General features: G+C 41.0%; 1 protein-coding gene and 1 non-coding gene across 2 annotated transcripts; one reads left to right on the top strand and one right to left on the bottom strand.

Moving 5' to 3' along the window:
- Positions 1-1025: 1025 nt before the first annotated feature.
- Positions 1026-1099, top strand: TRNAI-AAU (transfer RNA isoleucine (anticodon AAU)). The gene has a single exon. It is a non-coding gene; the product is annotated as a tRNA-Ile (tRNA).
- A 3561-nt stretch (positions 1100-4660) lies between these two features.
- Positions 4661-6679, bottom strand: LOC143534832 (uncharacterized). The gene is made up of 3 exons (XM_077029225.1): positions 6179-6679; positions 5684-6101; positions 4661-5602 (listed from the first exon to the last, which is right to left on the bottom strand). Exons 1-3 carry the CDS (start codon positions 6457-6459, stop codon positions 5255-5257), a joined length of 1047 nt encoding a protein of 348 aa, XP_076885340.1. The 5' UTR covers positions 6460-6679; the 3' UTR covers positions 4661-5254.
- Positions 6680-20631: the final 13952 nt, after the last annotated feature.

Below are 20631 nucleotides of genomic sequence, written 5' to 3'. Positions count from 1 at the left end.
ATAAATTCTTCATTTTCATATAACTATACCATATTTAAATTTCATAAGATATAGTTTTATAATTTCTTACATAATCTTTTAATAATTTTTTTTTCTCACATTCATTCGGCCTAAAATGCAAAATTTTATGGCTAGATAGCTAATATTATTCATTATAATATTTATTTATTATTTCAACATTAACTAAAAAGAAGTTTACGACAAATTATAATGTAAACCAAGATTATAGATCATTATAATCCAAAAATTTTCACACGAGTCAAAAATAAAGTTATATACAGTTCGAATTCTATAATCGTGAGAACCTTTTAACCAAAAACTTATAAACCCTAATAATACCATATAACGAGTGAATAAAAATAGATAAAATTCATTTGTCGTAGACAGGTAACATTAGGGGTAGTTTAAGAATACTTACGTAGAATTTGTATTGTTTTTTGAATATGGTTTTGTATGAAAAATCAAAATATTGATAAATTGTTTTTAAAATGATAATAAGAAGAAAACTTAAAATGTAACGCAAAAATATCTTTGTTTTCTTATCAAATCAATCATCATATAACAAAACTCAAATAGTCAAGTTGCAAGTGTTTGCTTTTGTAAGAGATTTAATATTAAATCAAATTTTACTATATTGTACATCAAATAACACAAAAATCAAACGCATTAGGTTAATAAATGGTATAAATTCTTGTGAGCTTGTATGATTAATCGGGGCCAATGACAATAAACCGGTTTCAAAAATTAATGTATAAATTTGTGTATGTAATATGTATGATTAATAGCCAATGATATAAGAAAACAATATAAGTTAAAGGGCCTGTAATCCTAGAAGCCACTAAACTCACATTGGTATTTAGTTTACAAAACAGACCGACCACGGGTTTAGACCTGGGACTTTGACTTTCTTGACCTAATAGTCGAGCATATGTTGGACAGCTATGCCTTCAGAAATTACAATATACAAAATAACTAAATTCGATATTAATGAATAATATGTATGGATCTTGAAGACGTTGCATCAAGGCCTATTAGCTCAGTTGGTTAGAGCGTCGTGCTAATAACGCGAAGGTCGCAGGTTCGAGACCTCCATGGGCCAGTTTTTGGTTTTTTGTTATTGATTTACACGAAAATATTCAAGAACCCCCACTATCATTTAAACATTTATAGAACACATGACCAAATGATCAACTAATATTCACCAAAGTTCTAGGGTTCCCAAGAGGGAACTCAACATCATTTTGTATGTATCGCTCAAAACGAATACTTAAACAATCAATTCTTTATAGCTCAAAACACATTCTATATGTATCCTCTGGACTTCCCACGGTTTGACTACACCTTTCATGTTGCCACCACAAGCATACTTACACGATATCACGCTTTGCCTTGGGTCCATACCCGTGAGCCTGTACTTGAAACCAATTGGTTGTATTGAAAAGACTAAACGTGGGTGATGACAGCCCGTCTTGGGACGATTGGACTCCATATAGCCCACCTTGAACTGCTGAACAGCAAGGGTGAATCTTATATGTGCCCCAGGACCTCCCCCCATGGTTTTTTTCTCTTTGTAGCGTAAATTTACCATTTTTCGGCCAAACTTCGCTGCTGTTGAACCGGTTGGTGTGGCCCAGGCTTGGTCCACGTCATTCACTCTGTTGAATATTTGAATTACAGTAACGCCACTGATTATTTAAATGGTGACCAACACTACTAGAAAACTGGTCAATTTCCGACATCAATTTTTGTAGCAAAATTGTGGCAAATAGCCCATACCCACAAATTTCTGACAAAACAGTTCTGTGGAAAAAAAAAGCCGTGGCAAAGTCAGTTTCTGGCAATTTTGCTGCAAATTAACCACAAATATTAGTTGTCACTAACAATCCGACAATTTTGCCGCAACTGATTTTCCTACAAGCTAGTGACAAGTTTGTCACTGGTTATTAATAGGGATTACTCCATAGAATAGTAACCGACTTTGCAAGTTGTTCCAATCAGGTCACTGATACAAACTTTTGTTCCAATCAGGTCACTGAACTTTCATTTTTGTTCCAATCCCAGATATTTTACCTGAATAGCAGGTAATCTAAGCTTTTTTTTAATTTTCAATGTTTTTACTATGCATAATAACTTTTAAAGGTTGCGAAAATTAGTAAAAATGCGAAATATAATTTTAAAATTCCGAAAATTTGCAAAAAGAATTCGGAAAATTGAGGTTCGGGTTAGAACGGGTCAAGGTCGGAACAGGTCAAAACGGGTTTCGAGTTAGTTTTATTTTTTTTAACCAACGAATCAGCGCGTTTTCAACACGTTACAACTCGTTTTAACAGAAAAAGCTCGTTTAAGCGATTTTTTCAGTTCGTTTCAGCACTTAACAGCTCGTTTAAGTGATTTTTCAGGTCGTTTCAGCACTTAACAGCCCGTTTAAACGATTTTTAAGGTCGTTTCAGCACTTAACAGCTCGTTTAAGCGATTTTTAGGTTCGTTTCAGCAATTAACAGCTCGTTTAAGCGATTTTTAAGTTCGTTTCAGCACTTAACAGCTCGTTTAAGCGATTTTTTAGTTCGTTTCAGCACATAACAGCTCGTTTAAGTGAATTTTCAGTTCGTTTCAGCACCTAACAGCTCGTTTAAGCGATTTTTTAGTTCTTTTCAGCACTTAACAGCTCGTTTAAGTGATTTTTCAGCTCGTTAAGTGCTGAAACGAACTTAAAAATCGCTTAAACGATCTGTTAAGTGCTGAAACGAACTTAAAACGCTTAAACGAGCTGTTAAGTGCTGAAACGAACCTAAAAATCGCTTAAACGAGCTGTTAAGTGCTGAAACGAACTGAAAAATCGCTTAAACGAGCTGTTAAGTGCTGAAACGAACTGAAAAATCGCTTAAACGAGCTGTTAAGTGCTGCAACGAACTTAAAAATCGCTTAAACGAGCTGTTAAGTGCTGAAACGAACCTAAAAATTGCTTAAACGAGCTGTTAAGTGCTGAAACGAACTGAAAAATCGCTTAAACAAGCTGTTAAGTGCTGAAACGAACTGAAAAATCGCTTAAACGGGCTGTTAAGTGTTGAAACGAACTGAAAAAATCGCTTTAAACGAGCTTTTTCTGTTAAAACGAGTTGTAACGTGTTGAAAACGCGCTGATTCGTTGGTTCAAAAACGAACCTCAATTTTCCGAACTTTTTTTTTAAATTTTCGGAATTTTAAAATTATATTTCGCATTTTTTCTAATTTTCGCAACCTTTAAAAGTTATTATGCAAAGTAAAAACATTGAAAATAAAAAAAAAAATCTAGATTACCTGCTATTCAGGTAAAATATCTAGGATTGGAACAAAAATGAAAGTTCAGTGACCTAATTGGAACAAAAGTTTGTATCAGTGACCTGATTTGAATAACTTGCAAAGTTGGTTACTATTCTATGAAGTAATCCCTTATTAATAATATCTAAATTATTAACAATAATACTAACAATGATAAAAATAATTAAACACTAATGACAAACTTTAAAAATCACATTCCGACAAAAATGCCACAAAAACTCAATAAACGTTGCTACAAACTTGCCACCAATCTTTAATACAACTTGCTACAAATTTGCTACAAAACCATAATAAGATTTGCTACAAATTTGCTACAAAATCCATATAACATTTTCTACAAACTTGCTACAAAATCAAGATAAAAGTTGCGACAAAAAACTGCTACAATTATAGAAAAAAATTAAAAATTTAAAAATAGATTTTTAAATTGTCCAGAATTTGCTGTAGAAAATTGCATAATATTTTGAAAATTTCAAAAAAAAAACCTGTTTAATACAAATTAATTAATAAAAATAAAGCATATATTAATACAAAACAAAATTTCCAAAAATAACATACGTGTGACGTAAATATACGTTCTTTAATACAAAACTAACACAATTATCATTTCTAAACAACTAAAATAAAACTTACATTAACACAAAACGAAAGTTTTTTATTTCTTCCATCTTTCTTAACCATTCGGCATATTCGGCCCGTTCTTTTTCTTATTGTTGTTCCAAGCGCGCTTCTATTTTTCTCGAGTATCTCGCTCCTTCTCTAGTTCCGCTTCAATTTTTTGGAGCTAAAATTTACCAAAAGATATATAGTTAATACACATATTAACCAAAACATTGTTTTAGCATACTAACACACACATATATATTTAACAAAATGGGCTTATATGATTAAACTTCAAAGAATGGTAAGCGTCATTTTGGCATAATAATCAACACAGTAATTAACGGGTCGATTTAACAAAATCGTTGTGTTGTCTTAAAATCCTTAAAAAATCAACTATGTAAGAATACTAACCTCATAATTTACATGCTCAACATGACGTCACCCGTACAAAAAAAAAGTGAATAACCCGAAACCACACTTACATACCCTATAGACACTCCTAATAACATATATATATATATATATATATACACACATCCACATACATGCATATAGTCAAAACCAATCTAACTAGCCTGACAACAAGTCCTAGACAATAATAATAATAATAATAATAATAATAATAATAATAATAATATACAATAACAATAATGATAACAATACCTGTTTTGATTGTCATTGTGATTGCCACTACCAGCAAGACCAACTTGCTTTGTCTTCCCACCACGAAGAACACTACCACATCACGACCACCACTAGAGTTCTTTTTATCACCGGTCATAACGTAGACAACCTGCATTTATTAAAATATAATTAGTCAGATAGGTAATACAATATTGGCAAACTCTATGATAATAATTAATTCACAACATGCATACCATATGATAACTAAAAATAAGTACCCAACAGCAAACAATTTATGCTTCGAAAAATCATGGCTGTCTTCATCTGAAGAGTGGTTAGAATAAACCATTTGATCATCATCGTCACAATTATCTTCATCATTGACATCATCATCATAAAATGTAACATCTTCATCTCTAGATTCTTCCTCCTCTTCAGCCACTTGATATATTGTATTATGGTCCAAGTGTTCGGTCCCAGGAACTTCTACCGGTTACTCAAACCGTTCATCAGTCTGAAGAAAACCGTGTGATTCTGTGTTTCCATCGTTCATGGCATCAGTTTCAGGTGTGGCGACTTCGTAAATGTGTCGGGATTTTGTCTTGAGAACTGCCCACAGATCTTTTGTTTCACGTGTCACGGCAGGGTATGATGTGTAAAACACTTGTTCCGCCTGTGATGCCAAGATAAACTTGTCGTCACTTTGAAGTCAGGACTTGTGTTTGACATCAACCATATTATTTTTGTGAACTAGCACACCGTTTTTGTTATCAAACCATGTACATTTGAACAATACAACAGTTTGAGGCATGTTGGAATCATATTGGAGCTCTAGTATCTCGTCCAATAAGCCATAGTAGTCAGATTCTTCGGCATTATACGTTTCCCCTCTCACGCATACGCCACAGTTTGAGGTCACAAGTCCCTTGCCGTAGTGTTGTGTGTGGAACTTATAACCATTTACAAAGTACCCATTGTGAGATTGAGCATAAATTGATGGTTCAGTTGCTAAAACTTTCAAGTGTCGAGTGCTTCCATCAGGTAAGCCATTCGTTACCTACAGTGAAGAATATACACACAACGTGTTGGTTAATAATGCCTTATCATCAATCGTTATGAATTTAGTGGCTTTACTTACACGGTTTTCAAACCATTCAGCAAAGTGGTAATCTCTAAGAAGCAATTCTGGCTTGCCGGGATATAGTTGTGGCGCCACTTTATCAAACTCATCGATGTAAGGGTAAACTTCTGCGCAATTTAAAAGAACATAAGTGTGTGCCTTTTTAAGATCTTTAACACTCATGCGTCTCCGTGTTCCACCCTTTTGATATAATCGTCTAGATGGAACGTTAAACACACTTAGTTGAGAGCCTCCACTCAAAAAGCTATGATGTTGCGGTGCAAAATTCCGCGGCTCTCTATTATGGCGTGTCTCAATAGTCGGATCAAAGTATAGAGAGCAGTAGGTGGCGACTTCATTCACTAGGTGTTCCCTCATGATACAACCTTCCACCTGTGATTTATTTCTAATTCTTCTTTTTATCAAACCGAGCTTCCTACGTTTAGAAATTATTGTGAATGTGTTAAGAATGGTGAACCAAATTTTGTTTCTCATTACAAATAATGTAATTACCTCTCATATTGATACATCCATCTATATTGCACGGGACCACCAAGAAGAGCTTCATCAGCAAGATGTATCACCAGGTGCTCCATGGAATCAAAGAAACAAGGAGGAAATATTTTCTCCAACTTGCATAATGTTTGAACAACATTGCACTTCATTTTATGCAAGTCATCAACATGCAACGTCTTTGAGCATAAGACCCGAAAGAACATGCACAACTCTGTTACAGCCTCATATGTCTCTTTTGAAACAAAACCTCTAATAGCAATTGGAAGCAACCGTTGCATAAACACGTGACAGTCATGACTTTTAAAACTAAAAAAAGTGTTTTTTTTAAGTTTACACAATTTCCTATGTTTGACGCATACCCGTCAGGAAATTTAACCTTTTTCAACCAAGCACAAACTTTTTTCACGTCATCTTTTTGCAAACTATAATCTCCCCTAACTCTAGTTATCTTCCCATTGTTATCACATACGGGGTTTAAAAAAGGCCTATTACAAAAACAGTCAAGACTCGTTCAATGTAGCCTTACGTGTGCACCAACACTTAATTGGGCGCGTACAGTCATTGTGTAACGTGCTTACTAACACCGGTTGAGCTTCCAATGCCGCATTACGAGCATACTATTGCCGGGTTACATGTGCACTATTGCAAAGCCACACACTTACTGAAATGGTAACACGGTTATGCGTTCGATGTCATATTTTCATACATACCCCGCTGCATTACGCGGGCATTCAGCTAGTACTATATAATATACATATATACATGCGTGCATACATACATACACACACATATTTATAAATCATGCACATAGATACACACACACACACACACATACACACATACACACATACATACATACATACATACACGTATACATATTTACATAAATAAAAGTATGATTTCATTATAATTAGTTTAAATATTCATTAATTGAATCACAGTTGCAAGAAACTTGTAGCAAACTTTGCAAGTTTTGTCACAAGTTTGCCACAAATATATGTGAAAATACAAATTTGTGGCAAAATTTGCCAGTGTTCCGACCATTTTGTTACAAAAGTGTAGTTTCATTATAATTAGTGTAAATATTCAACAATTAATACGCAGTTGTCAGAAACTTGTAGCAAACTTCGCAAGTTTTGACACAATTTTGCCACAAAGTATGGGTTTTATAATAAATTATAAATTTGCAGCAAATTTGTGGCAAAATTTGCTAGTGTTCCGACCATTTTGCTACAAAAGTGTGTTATTTTATTTGAATGTTGATTTTTTTATTCTAAATGTTAATATTTAGTAAATGATTAAAGAAATTGTCGGTAGCTTGTCGAAAATGGATTTATGTTTTCCACAAAATTCCGACAACACTGTTTTATGCCGCTATATTGTAGGAAACTTGTGTGAAATTTTAAGACTTTTTTTGAATTTGATTATTGACGAAAAGTTGTGAAAAATTTGTCGGAAAATTTGAGTTGTGGAAAAATTGTAGAAAATGTTTGTAGCAAAAACAACCATTTTCTAGTAGTGCAAGTACTTTAGTCGTTTAAAAGCTAGGGATGGATGCATCATTAATTTATCATGCATGTGAAGGGCAAAGACTATTCAAGTAATGCCATAAAGGAATTATCTTATTAGACAATTTTATTTTGTTTTTATAAATAATAAAATTGTTAAATAATTTAACACATCGCATACAATTGCTAATGTAACTATGTATTCACATCTAGCTTAGTTATATGTGGTCAAGTTATCAAAGCTAACCTTAATATACCAGTTATATACTTATATCTAGTTTCGAAAGTGTAATAACATCATCTCTAATATGTAAGGTATCGATTTCATGCACATGGACTTCCTATTCCTTAGCCATGGTCTGCCATGGATCGTGACAACTCAACAACACTCGTATAAGGGACGAGTCATGAATGACTTGCGTATTCATATTTATTGAAATATCTTGTATAAGCTATTACTAATTAGTTAAACATATGTGAGTACTTTTTATCCAAGTAAAGTATTTAAGTTGTCATCATCAATTTAAAAACAAAATTGAAACATTACACTAAAATGTAAATTAAAATCATCTTAAAACTCATACAAATACAAACCAAATTTTTATAATAAAAAAAAAATAAAAATCCTAGATCTACATTAAAAAACACAGAATGTTTGATAAGAAGAATGAAGATGGTAGAGAATAACGTGGATATATTTTTCTATCAATCAAGTCTATATAACGTGTGCTTCTTTTTATAAAATATGGAAGAAACTTGGAGAATAGATTGTGTAGATCATGCAAAACAATTCACTTTCCAAATACCAATGGTCAGGAATGTCAAACCAAGGATGTAAGAAGTAGGAGTCATGTAGGACCCTTATATACTAAAATAAATGTTAATAGTTTAAAAGTCAAAATATATTACTCGTTATGTAACACATAAAAAGAAAACCGAAATGGACACATCTAAAAGAGTTTGGATTAAATATAAATTAAATTAACATGCTAACTGTTCGACTTAAATAAAGTAATCGGATATAAACATAGTGTAATTATAGTGTATTGTAATTACACTATAATGTGATTACACTACGATATAATTACATAATTACATTACTTGATTCTAACAGTTCATTCGCTAATTTAATTTATACGTTAACTTTTCCCAACATTTCAATAACACCACTTCAATCATTTTCTTTTCAGCAAATGCAATATAAGGTAATTAAGAATATAACTCATCACATAACAAAAACAATTATAATTTACCACAAGCGACCATATTAATGTTTTCTCACATTGATGTCTTTTCTATGAACAAATTAACCACGTATGACAAATACATATTTATGTTCCAGGTAACAAAACGCATCTTTGTTAATCTTTATATATTACTAGTTTAGTACCGTCGGGTCCGATTCGATACAAAGTTTTGAGTTTTCGATATCGGTACGAGACCGGTAGCGGTACGGGTCGATACGAATTTTGCACGAAATACCGGTAACGAACCGAACATTTCGGTACCGATACCAAATATTTCAACTTTTCGGGATCGGTACCGGTACTATCCCGAACTCATCCCTAGTAATTTTGGCATGTTGGAGTATTTTTTAATTAATTATCTCTATAAAGGGTATAATAGGAAAAATGGAACTTTCTTTTCTTTTCCATTCATCTCATAAACACATAAAATGCTTATTTTACTTTCCTTTCATTTAAACTCAGGAACACAAAATGAAATCACAATTTTCTTTTTCTTTCCTTTCCTTTTCCTTCTAATTTCCTTTCCTTTCTTTTCTATTGTTAAATGAAACTCGAGAAGAGTGTAAAAATAGTTTAGAACCCATGTAGTACATATATTAATGATTTAAAAAAAATTCTAAAGTATGTAAACATTAATATATAACAGGGTATCGAAAATACATTAATTACTATTTTATGTAATTTAGCTTCCATTTACTATTTGACTGAAAACAACAGTTACGTAACTAGATTTCAAAATTCTTAAGAATTTTAAAAATAAAAATGTTTTATTAATATGATTTGTATTTTCTTAAAAAAGGAATTATTATTATTATTATTATTATTATGGATATTGGTTTTTAATACTCTCAACATTCTCCCATTGGTAGATAACACTCCCAACTTTCAATTTGTCACCCACAACTCCCAACTTTCATCCTATTTTCCTGTACCACTCCTCGTCTAAATGAACACTAAACTCGTTAATGTTTTGGACTAAAAATGTAATTCAAATTAGTTGAGGGGGTAAAACAGAAATTTTATTTTTAACACACAACCTCCATTTCCGGTGACCTCGTTTTTCCGGCGACCTCTTTTTTCCGGAGAATTTGATTTTTCCGACTATCTCGTCTTCAGAAAATGGAGATGGTTCAGAAGTGTAAAAAGGTGATGGAGATCATGAAGATTGTGCACCGGTGGAGATATGATGAAGATGGTGCTCGCCGGAAACCTGCAACTCGATTTTCCGGCACGCAGTCGATCCCGGAAGGTGGCTGGGTGAGACACTGGTGGTGGCGGGGGGCGGGGGTTGCGGTTTTGGGGCGGTGGGCGGTGAAATGATGGATATGATGTTCGTCGGAAACCTGCAACTCGCCGGAAAACTCAAATTCATATGTGAAGCTCGGTGAAATGATGGATATGGTGTTCTGAAAGACGAGATAGCTGGAAAACTCAAATTCTCCGGAAAAAAAGAGGTCGCCGGAAAAACGAGGTCACCGGAAATGGAGGTTTTTTTTTGAAATAAAATTTTTGTTTTACCCCCTCAACTAATTTGAATGACATTTTTTAGTCCAAAACATTAACAAGGTTAATGTTCATTTAGACGGGGAGTGGTATAGGAAAATAAGGTGAAAGTTGGGAGTGGTGGGTGACAAATCAAAAGTTGAGAGTATTATCTACCAATGAGGGAAAGTTGGGAGTATTAAAAACCAATATCCCTTATTATTATTATTAAAAAGAGAGGTGTAACTAGGCCTTGTGCAAATGTTGTCAGTTCGAACCCTGAGTCCACCCGTGTTTTCGTCCCACCGTGTGTTGCGCCAGAGAATTTTGCTCTTGTGGTGGCACAAAACTGTCAAGTGGCAGTCGGCAGTATGGTATCCCGGGGGAACGCCCAAGACAAACTTTAAAGCCAGCGTGGATCCGGTTAAGAAAACATAGTCTGGCCAGATTGTGGTATAGGAGCTCTCCAAATTTGAAGAGTGTGGTAGCCGTTCTAAAAATAATTTACTAAACGAGAGATACGAGAAAAAAATTGATACGAAGACTGAAGAAACACTAAGTGACCCCGGGCAGATTATAGGTAATCTGGGGGCTAAGTAATGTTTCCCACGAAGGTTAGGTCCAGCAGAGTAAGTTGTACTTCAGGGAACCTGCAAAACAGACACCGTAAGCTCGTCACTGAGAAGGGGGGGGTTCCTCCTTGTGACCACCCTCCGGCGTGAGAATCAGTCTATATTGCTCTTTGAATATAAAAGTATATGAATACTATTAGAGCAGTTATCAAGTAAGTTATACGAGATAGTAGATGATGAAATGATAATACCATTTGCTGTCTTTTATAGCCGAAGGTGGGTTTCCAAGGGGTTTAGCCGGCCCAACACGCTACCAACTGTAACCTATGCACGTGCCCTACCTGTGAGTGGTGGATAGGTAGCGGCTGATACAGAGCAGGCGTGCCGTGCACTCTTCGTCTTCTACCAACTGCAGGCTAGGCACGTGGTCTGGCAGGAGTTGGTGGGCAGGCGGCGGCTATTGGTCACAGTGCTGTGGCGTGCTGTCTGCCACGCTGCTGTCAGTGAGCTGTCGCATTCTTGGTCAGATCTTTTGTCTTTACCTCGTCAGGTATCACGCAAAAGATCCTCCATCATACGGACTGGCCCATTTTGGCGGGAGTTTTCCCCCTCCCGCCTTTGCTCATTCTTTCAGGTGACACTGAATATTTGTAAGTGTTAAGCCTTATGCGTGTAGCTATGCTGTGCGGGTAGCCTTCCCTGATGGCTTGTATCCGCAACTGCGGGAACAGGCGGGTTACTTTACCATTGGGAGGCTTTTCCCTGCGTATGCAGCTTGCATACTGCGCGTAGGCTTCTCTGAGCATGGTGGGTCCTGCGGGAGTAGATGGTCTTTGCGCAGACATCCCTGTTCAAGGTGAGTCATGCGGGACCAACTGAGCCCTGCTGGGACCTACCTCTTCAAGTCCCCCCAGTCCAATGTTCTTCTCACGAATGTCTAATAAAGTGAGGTGAATTTTTGGACTTAAGCAAAGGGTTTTGAAAAGGGGTTTTTGTAAGGTTTTCCATGGGGGTTCTTCCCGCGGAAGTCCTTGTCACTTGCAGGAATTCCCGAGTTTCCTGCTTGGTCTTTGGGTATGATGCGGGTAGGTCTGTAACCTCCTCGCAAGTCAGGAGCATTGAGTCTTAGTTGTGCGGATTCTCCCTGTGGTTCTGGTAGTTTTTGAACATAGTGATCAATTGTGTTTAAACCACCAATTCCATCTTGGAGCCTCAAACAACGTAGTACTCGATGTTCCCGCAATGCGGGGATATTACTTCCGTTTTCACAAGCATTGCCCAGAAGATCCTTCTTGGTTTCAATTCTCAGCGGGTGCTAGGTATGTGAAGGGTTTTGCCTTTACACTGTACCTGCGTCCGTCTTACGGTTACTTTACTTCCAAGGTATTCCTGGCGTCCATTCCCTGCGGGTGCTAGGTATGTGAAGGGTTTTGCCTTTACACTGTACCCGCACCCGTCTTATGGTTGGTTGCCAAATATTTTGGCTTCAATTCCCTGCGGGTGTTAGGTATGTGAAGGGTTTTGCCTTTACACTGTACCCACACCCGGCTTATGGTTACTTGTTTGCCAAGGTAAGGGATATTTTCCCGCTTACTTTTTTGAACCTTAGTCTTCAAATTTTTAAATTTTGAAATTTGAAGAGTTGGATGGATAACAACCCAATACCTCAAACGTCGTGCGACGGTTTCTTCTGACTGTGTCAGGACGTGCCAGAAGTTATGGCGACATGACATTATGTGGTCATTCCAGTTGCTTTTTCAGGCGCGTGGGCACGGGATTTCGGGCGCGTGGGCACGGGATTTCGGGCGCGTAGCCGCGAAATCTCTGGCACACGTCCTTTTTGACAGCTGTTGCCAGTTTGCTTTTGCCACGCGTCATAGTTTCATTGCACCTTTGATTTCTCTCTCTTCCGTATTAAATTCATCGCATTAATTGCGATTGCTATATAAAGGGGGAGAAGGTTATTTGCAATTCACACTTTCCACTTTCATCTTTTCTTCTCCAGTAATTTCCGGCGAATTTCTCTTTTTCAGTAAAGCATTGCTCTGAAATCTCTTCTTTCTTCCACCATGTCTTCTCACGATGCTGATGATCAGAAGACTGCTGGCGAATGCCAGTGTTATCTTCCTGTCGAGCTGTACCAGTATATCGTCAGGAAGTTCATGCTCGAGTCTCTCGAGCCTGAGTTTCCTGAGCCCCACCATACTGTGTACGATGCCCCTAGTGGCAAGATCGGGGTTTATGCTGCATTCTTTGTCTACGGGAACCTTAGGTTTCCGTTGACAAAGTTTGTGTACCGTGTCCTAGAGAGGCACGGTGTGCACCTGACAGAGGTGCACCCCATGGCCATTGCCAAGGTCCGGCACTTTGAGTGGGTGTGCCGGATACTGGGCCTTGAGCCCCTCGTTGACCGCCTGATGACCTTCTATACTTGGAGGTGCATCCAAGGGTGGTACACTCTTACAACCCGTATCAAGGGTTTAAAGATTTGTACCACCGAGCGGAGTCTTCGCTCATGGAGAAGAGAGTTCTTCTTTATATCCGCTCGAGCCATCCCCATTGCCATGAAGTTCAAGAATGGCCAGCCGCTTCCGAACCTTCCCGCCATCAACTACGAGGAGGCGGAATGGTTCGCGAAGATATCCCGGGTCCAGTCTCCGGTTTTCCGTTTTCCGGAGTCGGCGATGGTGATGCTGGGGATGAGCCGGGTGTGGAAGGCGGCGAATGCGGATAAGTTTCCGATCGTCCTTGAATATGGTTCGAACTCTACCCCTTATGGTATGTCTTGTTTCTTTTTTGCTAACTACGATTTTTTCTAACTTTCTTGTTGATTTCAGAGGGTAACGATCTTCAGTCGCTCCTGAATCCGCGGGAGGAAGATGGTCCTGCGCGGATGGGTACTTGTGCTCTGGACGAGAACGAGTTGCCCATCTTAGAGCAGACTGTGGGTCGGTTCGTGGAGGTTTACCCGCCAGGCCAAGAGATCCTGAGCCACCGACGGCCAGGTAAGCCTATCTTCTACCCTGAACCTCTCAATGCTGTGCCTGCTGCCGGAGTTCATGACATTTCTTCTTCTGAGGAATCCGCAGAAGGTCCTCCACTGGTGCGGAAGAAAAAGGCTGCCGTCGGGAAAGGCAAGGAGAAGGTGGCCTCTACGGCCGACCCGGTAGTCCTATCTGACTCGGAGTCAGATAATGCAGAGGTGGCGGGGAAGCCCGGTGGTGAGGAGACCACCGCTCCGGAGGCTGCAGGTGTTACCTCCGGGGAGGCAGCGACGACGACGGTTACCGGTGTCAAGAGGCCGGCTCCATCGGGTTCGCCCCCGCTCGTCCGTGCGTTCAAGCTCAAGAAACCCCGTAAGTACCCCCATAATTCTTGTCTAGATTTGTTGTTTCAAATAAATTTTTCTAACACTTTTGCTTGTGCAGGTGTGGATGTTGACGCATTCCAGGGTGGAGTTGGAGTAAGTATTCCCCCGCCAATGACGGTAGGCTCGGTCAGCCTTCCCGAGGCGTCGACCCGGGCGTCTACGCTTGCTTCCGCTGGTTCCAGCCTTCCTGAGGCTGTTCCAGCTGAGAAGGTGTCTCCGCCGGCCGTGAGTGCAATTTTTACAGCATCTTTCACGGAGCCGGCGGTTACTGTTGCTGAGGAGACAGCGCCAACAATGGCTACCACGGCGGCTGCCACTAAACCTGCGCCACCGGCACCGACGGCCGGACCATCAGGTACGCGCCGGGCTTCCCGCCGATCTACGCCACCTTCCCGTCTGCCTGACCTGTTGGATGGATTTCCTTTAGGTTCAGGTGATGGGTTTGGCGGCTATCGGCCTGTTATTGACCCTACAGGTACGTAGGGTTCTTTTTTCTTTGTATATTTTTGTCATCTTTTCCTAACTGCCTTTGTTTCTTTTGCAGTGTCGGATTCCAATGAAGTGTATGTTCCAAGATGGAACATACGCCGAGGAACAACCCTTCGCACCCCTGTGGAGTGCGTGGACTGGGCTCGCCACGCTGCTCCTCATGGTGCGTTGGGGGAAGCCATGGCTAGCTACCAAGAGGGTAGGCTAACCAATGAGCTTCGGGTTCTCCAGGCCCGAACGCAGCCCCGCGTCGAGCTGCTTTGTCGTGAAAACGACAAGTTAAAAGCAGCTCGCGCCAAAGATGTATCTGAAGCGCGGGCTCTTCGGGAGGAGAACCGGCAGTTGGCCGCTGCCGCAGCCGAGAAGGAGAAGGCATTCAAGGCCCTCGAGGTTGAAGTCCAGGCGCGACTCGAGGCCCGCTCCAAGGCTGCCCAAGCTGTGAATGAACAGCTTCGGCTGGCCAAGGAGACTGCGCGAAACTCAACTGAGAGGGCTGCCAAGGCTGAAGCTGTTGCTGAGCCACTTCGCGAAGAGAATGAGCAGCTTAAATGCAAATTAAAGGCTCTTCAGCATGCTCATGACGCCTTGGCAATGGAAGATGCCAAGAAGCTGCAGGAGATCCTTGACCAGAGGGGGATGCTTGACCGTACTGAAAGGAAACTCAAAAGCGTCGAAGAAGCTGCCGCCAAGGAAGTTCAACTTGCCAACCTTGATAAAAGCGGAGCCGAACGTGCTTACAAAGAAAGTCAAGCTACCCTCCAATGGCTGCTTCGAGAAGCGTTGCCTGAGGTATCTTTATCTTTTTCTTTACGCTTTCCGCTCGTAATTAGAAAATGTTCTAACTTGTAATTTTCTTTTGTAGGTTGTGCGTCGGGTCCTTTCAGAGACCTCTTACGACGATGCAATGAGCGCAGCCCTCAACGCTTCTCATGAGGATGGGCAGAAGACTGGCTTCCTGCTTGGTCTAGGGTTTGCTGAGAGAGGCTTTCCGCCCTCCAACTTCCCTTTATTCAATGTTAATACTGAAGCTGCTTATGACCAAGCTGTGAATCAGTACGCTGCCTTCCCGCATCCAGTGGTGGAGAAGGTGAATGAAGCTGCTGCTGCTGATGATGGGCTAAGCATCCTTAAGGCTTTCCTTGGGCAGCCGCGCTCTGACGGTGCTGGTCCAAGCGGAGGTGGCCCTGAAGCCTGATCCTGAAGATCCCTTCCCACTGCTAGGATAGACTTAGCCTTGTATAGATTTCTTTTAGGCGGGTAGTTACCCAGCCATTCTTGTAATTGATTGTGAAATATTAATCTCTTTGCGTATAAGATTGTTATTTCCTTCCTTGGGTTCTTTGCTTTATAAACTTATGACTTGCATACTTAGTTTAAATTAGCAATTTCCCAAGTGTTTAGAATAAGAACCTTTGGACGTGGTTGATGATGGGTTAAAGTTTCGCCTCCTCCTTCGTGATTGTGCGGGTAAAACCGTCACTTGCACTTGGTAGGATGGCTAATCTTTACCCTCTATCTGACCTGCGTGTAGGTTTTCCTTTTCGAAATTTCTAAGGCATTAAGTTAAACCTTTGAACGTGGTTGATAATGGACTAAAGTTTTCGCTCCCTCTTTCGTGATTGTGCGGGTGTAACCGTCACTTGCACTTAGTAGGATGGCTTTAACTTTAGACCTATATCTGACCTGCGTGTAGGTTTTTCTTATCCTTTAAGTGTTCATAAGTTAACCTTTTAACGTGGTAGATGGTAAGTTAAGTTTGGCTTCCTTGTTCGTGATTGTGCGGGTAAGACCGTCACTTGCACTTACAAGGATGGCTAAACTTTACCTACATCTGACCTGCGTGTAGGTTTTCCTTAGAACTTTAACATTTTGGCGTTGTGTTTATGCGGGTATTGCCGCCTTCCACACGCAACTACTTCTTCCCGTAAGGGAAGTTCATAGGTTACAAGCTATTAATACATCATGAAAGGAGAATCATTTCCATTAGAAGTGGCTCTAGGCCTTTTCTTTACAAGTTGGAATTGATCTACATATAACATTTGCGTAATTGAGCTCCATTCCATGTTCTAGGGATGGGAGTGCCATCGAGCCTTTCGAGCCGGTACGCGCCCTTTCCCAGAACTTCTTTGATAATGTACGGCCCTTCCCAAATCGGGGCCAACTTTCCTGGGCGTTGTTGGTTCGAAGCCTCGTTGTTACGCAGTATGTAGTCTCCTTCCTTGAAGTTGCAGAGTTTTACCCGCGTGTTGTAGTATTTTTGCATTTGTCGTTTGTAGTTTTCTTCACGCACGGCGGCTAAGTCTCTGCGCTCTTCGGTTAGCATAAGGTCTAACCGTCTTTCCGCATCATTGTCTTCTGGTTGGATTAAGACCCTTGGTGAGGGTAAACCGATTTCGACTGGGATCATGGCTTCAGTGCCATAAGTGAGACTGAACGGGGTTTCTCCCGTACTGGTCTTCTTCAGCGTTCTGTTTGCCCAAAGGACGTGTGGAAGCTCGTCCACCCAACCGGATCTATGTTCCAAGAGTCTTCTCTTTATGCCTTCGACGATGCTCTTATTTGCTCTTTCCACCTCACCGTTACCTTGCGGGTGTGCCACTGAGGTAAAGGTGTGGGTGATTTGAAGTTCTTTCAGCCACTGCTGTAGCTTCTTGTCAGCAAAGTTGGTGCCATTGTCGCTTACCAAATTCTGTGGAAGTCCAAAACGACAAACAATAAATTCCCAAATAAATTTTTTGATATGCTTTGCGGTTGTTTGGGCTAAAGGTTTCGCTTCTATCCATTTGGTGAAGTAGTCAATGGCTACCACTAGGAACTGAACATTCCCAGCTGCTGTTGGAAATGGGCCTGTCACGTCAATGGCCCACTTCTGAAATGGCCACGAGGAAGTGACAGGAACAAGTTCATTTTTCGGGCGATGCGTGTTGGGTGCGTAAAGCTGGCAAGATCTGCATTTTCTGATGTATGCCAACGCGTCCATATGCATCCCCGGCCAGAAGTATCCCGCGTTGTTTAGCTTGGCTACCACAGCGCGGGGGCCTGCGTGTACTCCACAGATGCCTTCGTGAACCTCCCTTAGGAGGTAGTCAGCATCTTGGTTGTCCACGCATCTTAACAATGGGCCAAGAAAGTTACGTCTGTAAAGGGTGTCATTGACCAGCTGATAATTCAATGCTTTACAGCGTAGTTTTCTTGCCTGTGACTTCGACTCTGGTAACGTTCCTGCTTCAAGGTATTTTATTATTGGGGTCATCCATGTTTCTGTACCGGTTTGGATGACACAAATTTCCTTGTGCGGGACTGATGGTGTTTCGAGGAGTTCCACGCGGATGTCCTTTCCCAAGTGGGTGAAGGCCAGTGATGCAAGCTTGCTTAACGCATCCGCAGATTTGTTTTCGCTGCGCTTGACGTGTATCACTTTACAATCATTAAAATCGCGCATGATGGCTTTGGCCTGGGCAAGGTACAGGGCCATTGTGTCGTTCACAGCCGTGTACGTCCCGTTTATTTGGTTTGCCACTAGCATGGAATCTACATGGGCTTCCAAATTTTTTACACCCATTTTACGCGCAATCCTCAATCCGGCCAGGAATGCTTCATATTCAGCCTCGTTATTTGTACTTGGAAAATCCAGCCGAATAGCATAAGTATATTCCTGGCCTGCTGGATTTGTTAATTTTAACCCTGCGCCTGAACCCTCGTTACTAGCTGCTCCATCAGTGTAGAGTCGCCAGACCTCATTGATTTCGTGTGCTGGGGAGGGTTGAACCTCCTCCTGGCACTCTTTCTCCCGTGAAGCGGGGACTTCTGCAATAAAATCAGCCAGGACCTGGCCCTTAATGGCTGGTCTCGGCTTGTATTGAATCGCATATTCTCCCAATTCAATTGCCCACTTGGCTAGACGTCCCGATAACTCGGGTTTGCCTAGAACATTTGAGAGTTTGAAGTTGGTGAGAATAGTGATTGGGTGACCCTGGAAATATCGTCTCAACCTGCGTGAAGCGTGAATAAGTGCCAAGACCAGTTTTTCCAGGGTAGAGTACCGGGTTTCCGCGTCTGCCAGCACGCGGCTAACATAATAGATTGGCATCTGGATGCCTTTTCGTTCTACAAGCAGGACTGCCCCGGTTGCTCTATCTGTTGCGGAGAGGTATAGGATTAACTCCTCCCCCGCTTGTGGTGCTGTGAGTGTTGGGAGTTCGATCAGGCGTGATCGAATCTCCTGAAAAGCTGCTTCCGCTTCTGGTGTCCAGCGGAAGTGCGTTTTCTTTAAACAATTTCTTAGCGTTGACACAAATGGGAACGACCTATCCGCATGGTTTGCCAAAAAGCGGTTAAGCGCGACTAGTCGTCCATTCAGTGTTTGAGCCTGTTTTATGGTGGTAGGTGATTCCATTTTGACAATGGCTTCGACCTTTTCAGGGTTCGCTCTGAAGCCATCTTTAGTAATAATGACTCCCAAGAACTTCCCTTCTTCCACCCCAAATGAACACTTGCTCGGGTTGAGCTTCATGTTTATCTTTCTAAGTGTGTTGAAAGTTTCCTCAATGTCTTTCAACATCGCCTCTGGCTCGGGGCTTTTGATGACCAAATCATCCATATAGACTTCCAAGTTTCTCCCAATTTGGGCGTGAAACTCTTTGTCCATTAGTCGTTGGTACGTGGATCCCGCGTTCTTAAGTCCGAATGGCATCATTTTATAACAAAATGTGCCATCGGGCGTCCGAAAGGCGGTTTTGTCCTGGTCATCTACAGCCATGTGGATTTGATGGTACCCCTTATACGCATCCAAGAAGCATTTAAGGCGAAATGGTGCCACCGAATCCACCTTGAGATCAATTTCTGGCAACGGATAACAATCTTTGGGGCATGCTTTATTCAAATCTTTGAAATCTATGCACATGCGCCATTGTTTGTTATTCTTCGGTACCATTACGGGATTTGCAACCCACGTTTGATATTTGCTAACGCGCACGATGCCCGCATCAAGGAGTTCCTTGACTTGGGTTCTGCACGCGTTGGTTTGCTCGGGCCCCATTACTCTGCGCTTTTGTACGATCGGCGTAACGGCCGGATCGCATTTGAGCTTATGCTCTGCCTTACTCCGGGGTACACCAGTCATGTCGGCTGGTGTCCACGCGAAGATGTCTGCGTTTCGCTGCAGTAAGCGCTTGAGTAAGGTGCGTGTTGGATCAACAATTGTCGGGCCAATGGTAACGGCCTGATCGGGATATTTCCCATTGAATGCCCACTGTTCAGGTTCAGTGATGGTTTGTTTGGCCATCTTCGGTTTGGGTTTAGAGGAGACAGATGCGATGCATACCTGGGGAATGCCCGTGATCATCGCTACGCCTTCAGTTGTTGGCCATCCCATCATGCCGTGGACTGAGGATACCACGGCGTTGAATCTTGCCATCCCGTCTCTCCCGAATAGGATGTCATACGTATGATGTGGTTTTTTCATTACAACAAAATCCACATCCTCCGTGCGTGAATAATTCCCATCGGTGAGAGTCACGGGGAAAGATAGGATGCCCAAGGGTGTGTTCATGCTGCCGTCAAACCCTTCCATTGAAGCGTAGACCGTCTCCAGGCGTTCCTTGTCTTCATCGTCGAGCTTGTCGAAGAACTGCCTGTACATCACTGTCGACGATGCGCCATTGTCAACGAGGGTGCGGGAGGTGATGTAGTGCCCCAGCTGGCTTTTAATGACAATGGGGCCTTCTTTGTTTGGGCCTCCCGGCACTCGCGGGAAGCGCACTTCTGCTTCCTTCCATGCACA

The sequence above is a fragment of the Bidens hawaiensis genome, unplaced genomic scaffold (assembly GCF_021521415.1).
Source record: "Bidens hawaiensis isolate Kalapana, Puna unplaced genomic scaffold, B.hawaiensis_p1.1 tig00010347_1, whole genome shotgun sequence".
NCBI lineage: Eukaryota > Viridiplantae > Streptophyta > Magnoliopsida > Asterales > Asteraceae > Bidens > Bidens hawaiensis.
Note: the sequence above shows the minus strand (reverse complement) of the source record. Positions and strands in the feature narration are given on the sequence as shown.